This window comes from Procambarus clarkii, chromosome 25 (assembly GCF_040958095.1).
Source record: "Procambarus clarkii isolate CNS0578487 chromosome 25, FALCON_Pclarkii_2.0, whole genome shotgun sequence".
NCBI classification, from domain to species: Eukaryota; Metazoa; Arthropoda; class Malacostraca; order Decapoda; family Cambaridae; genus Procambarus; species Procambarus clarkii.
This window is the reverse complement of record NC_091174.1, coordinates 17,303,485-17,306,565: the sequence shown is the minus strand read 5'-3', so window position 1 is coordinate 17,306,565 and position 3,081 is coordinate 17,303,485. Positions and strand designations below refer to the sequence as shown.

The 3,081-nt window shown below is 44.0% G+C and overlaps 1 protein-coding gene across 1 annotated transcript; it reads left to right on the top strand.

Annotated features, from left to right (window-relative positions):
• Window positions 1-1,713: 1,713 nt before the first annotated feature.
• Window positions 1,714-2,280, top strand: LOC123756528 (platelet glycoprotein Ib alpha chain-like). Its single transcript, XM_045739777.1, has one exon. The coding sequence runs from the start codon at window positions 1,714-1,716 to the stop codon at window positions 2,278-2,280; it is 567 nt and encodes a 188-aa protein (XP_045595733.1).
• Window positions 2,281-3,081: the final 801 nt, after the last annotated feature.

Sequence of the window (3,081 nt, the reverse complement as noted above, 5' to 3'; positions counted from 1 at the left end):
CCAGTCTCCCAGCACACATAAATAATCACAATGAATTCGAATTGCTCTTGTCTAAAATCTGCAGATCTCCTCCTCAAAACTTCCCCAGAAAGCTTTCCGGTGTCTCTCCGAAGGTTATTCTTCAGTATATCCAATTAAGACGTTATAACCTTAGGTAAATCCTCAATTTGTTGGAACTGCAAATCAGCACATCCTCCTGGCTCGACGGTACAAGGTGCACTGACGCCTACCCAAGGCGTCACTGCCTACTCTGGTGCCACTGACACGTCACACGATCTTAGGTCGCTTCCTCATTAGTCACGGCCTTAATCATACTTCCTCATTGGTAACATGTAACCAATTATCTCTCTTACATCTGGGAATTTCAGTGTCGCTGCTTCTGAGCGAATCTCGGTTGGAAAATTTCTCCTCGGGTCTGTGTGATCCACCATATATGTACAAAAGACTTAGGCTCTGACTCCTAGACTCCAAAACTTAAATCTGAAATAATTTAAAATTTTAGGCTTCTTGCCTCCTTTTAAGTGTAATCAAGTAAATTTTTGATACTTGTACATATGTACAGAGGGAAGAAGACTCTTGGAAGATGGGAAGATGCATGCCAAACAGTAGCAAACGTCACACATGTATTACTGTTTGTTTTAGTTCTGTGTTTTGTGGAATAATTAATATTATTCCACAAAAATATGTCTGTAAAATAATAGATTTATGTATATGTCTGGGATATTATATTGTATATGTTTCTTGGATTGTTCAGGCACATGATGTTTGTGAATTGTTTACTAGTGTACATGCTTGCCTGTGTTAGGTTACGTTGCTAAAATGTATTTTTCTTGTATTTGTATATATTTTGTGTCAAAAAAGTTGTGAGAGAGTGAGTGTGAAGGAGAGGAAGCCGTTGTTGACTTGTCAGACCTGCAGCTCCCTCACTCGTATGACGTCACTTAACCTTTCATTGTAACCGGCGGTTAAATGGAATATCTGGGAACATCTGGTTCCCCGCCAGTGTACTACGAAGGTTCCTGCTGAACTGAGTACAAGTACTCGTGTCTGGGATCCTGGCGTGAGTGGTGCTATCCATTGCTATTTGATGTGCTGTATACTTCAAAACTCAACCTGTCCTCTTACAAATAATATCGCATGTCGATCGTGTGCGTTACATGAGGCCAAAAAGATGTCGTTCTAGAAAAATGGAAGCGGCTCGCGAAAGTGACGTACTGTCCCGTTTTCTGTTTTGGGGCCTCTGATAGGCTAGGATAGGACACTTTTATTTGACCGTTTTCTTGATGTTGGGAAACTAACCAGCACCTTAAACAGCGGAGACCACGATATTCCTTCTTGCCATAGCGCAGGAGCTGGAACTTGTTTTCATTGAACATCGTGTTGTTTTGTACAGCACGATGTTCAATTTCTGAAATCTGATGATGAATCTCTCTGATTTACATCAGATTGTATGTTTACAATTATCTGATGATGAATCTCTCTGATTTACATCAGATTGTAGGTTTACAATTATCTGATGATGAATCTCTCTGATTTACATCAGATTGTATGTTTACAATTATTCTCTGCCGTTTCTACTTTTATAAAAATCCTAGTGTCATCTGCAAAGGATGATACTATACTATAGTTTGTGTCCTTGTTCATGTCCAGTATGGGAATGAGAAAGCGCACTAGACCAAAAGGTATACATTTTGAAATTCAAGAGCTATACGGATGAGATCAGTCAACGACCATAGGATTCCAGAGGTCTTCCAGCAGCCCACACAGCCAGAGGTCTTCCAGCAGCCCACACAGCCAGAGGTCTTCCAACAGCCCACACAGCCAGAGGTCTTCCAACAGCCCACACAGCCAGAGGTCTTCCAGCAGCCCACACAGCCAGAGGTCTTCCAGCAGCCCACACAGCCAGAGGTCTTCCAGCAGCCCACACAGCCAGAGGTCTTCCAACAGCCCACACAGCCAGAGGTCTTCCAGCAGCCCACACAGCCAGAGGTCTTCCAGCAGCCCACACAGCCAGAGGTCTTCCAGCAGCCCACACAGCCAGAGGTCTTCCAGCAGCCCACACAGCCAGAGGTCTTCCAACAGCTCACACAGCCAGAGGTCTTCCAACACCCCACACAGTCAGAGGTCTTCCAGCAGCCCACACAGCCAGAGGTCTTCCAACAGCCCACACAGCCAGAGGTCTTCCAACAGCCCACTCAGCCAGAGGTCTTCCAACAGCCCACACAGCCAGAGGTCTTCCAACAGCTCACACAGCCAGAGGTCTTCCAACACCCCACATAGCCATTGGACACACAGCCCACATAGCCATTGGACACACAGCCCACATACCCAGAAGGTTCCCAGAGGCCCACTGTTACGATCGCCGTCTAAACACAGACCTCGCCGGCCTCAGGAGTCATTTATCCCATCTAATAATATGATGCAAAAATTGGCATGATAATATTCTCTGTAGAAGACACTGAAAAACTACAAGCCGATATTAATAAAGTCGGCGACTGAGCGACGAAAAATAACATGATGTTTAACAGTGATAAGTTTCATATACTTAGGTATGGCAGAAATAAGGAACTTAAACACGAGGTATAAGAGACAGACTTAATCATACACGAGAAACAACATGTAAAAGATCTAGGAATTACCATGCGTGACGACCTAACGTGTCGGAACATAACCAAGTAAACATACCATCAGGTAGAAAAACGATAGGATGGATTATGAGAACGTTCAAATTCACTGACCCCACAGCAATGTTAATACTATTTAAATCACTGCTGCTGTCCCGTATTGAGTAAGGCTCGGTACTCACTTCCCCTGTTAAGAGCAGGAGCGATTTCTGAAATAGAGGGAGTACAGAGAACATATACGGCACACAGACACGATAAGCCACCTCAATTACTGGGACCGTCCCAAAGCTCTCACGATATACTATACTTGGAAGATACTAGAGGGCCAGGTCCCAAAGTTACAGAGTTGAATAAAAATATACTGGAGCGAAAGATACGGAAGGAAATGCAGAATACAACCAATGAAGAGTAGAGGTGCCATTGGCACATTCAGAGAGCAGTAAATACCAGAGGTCCA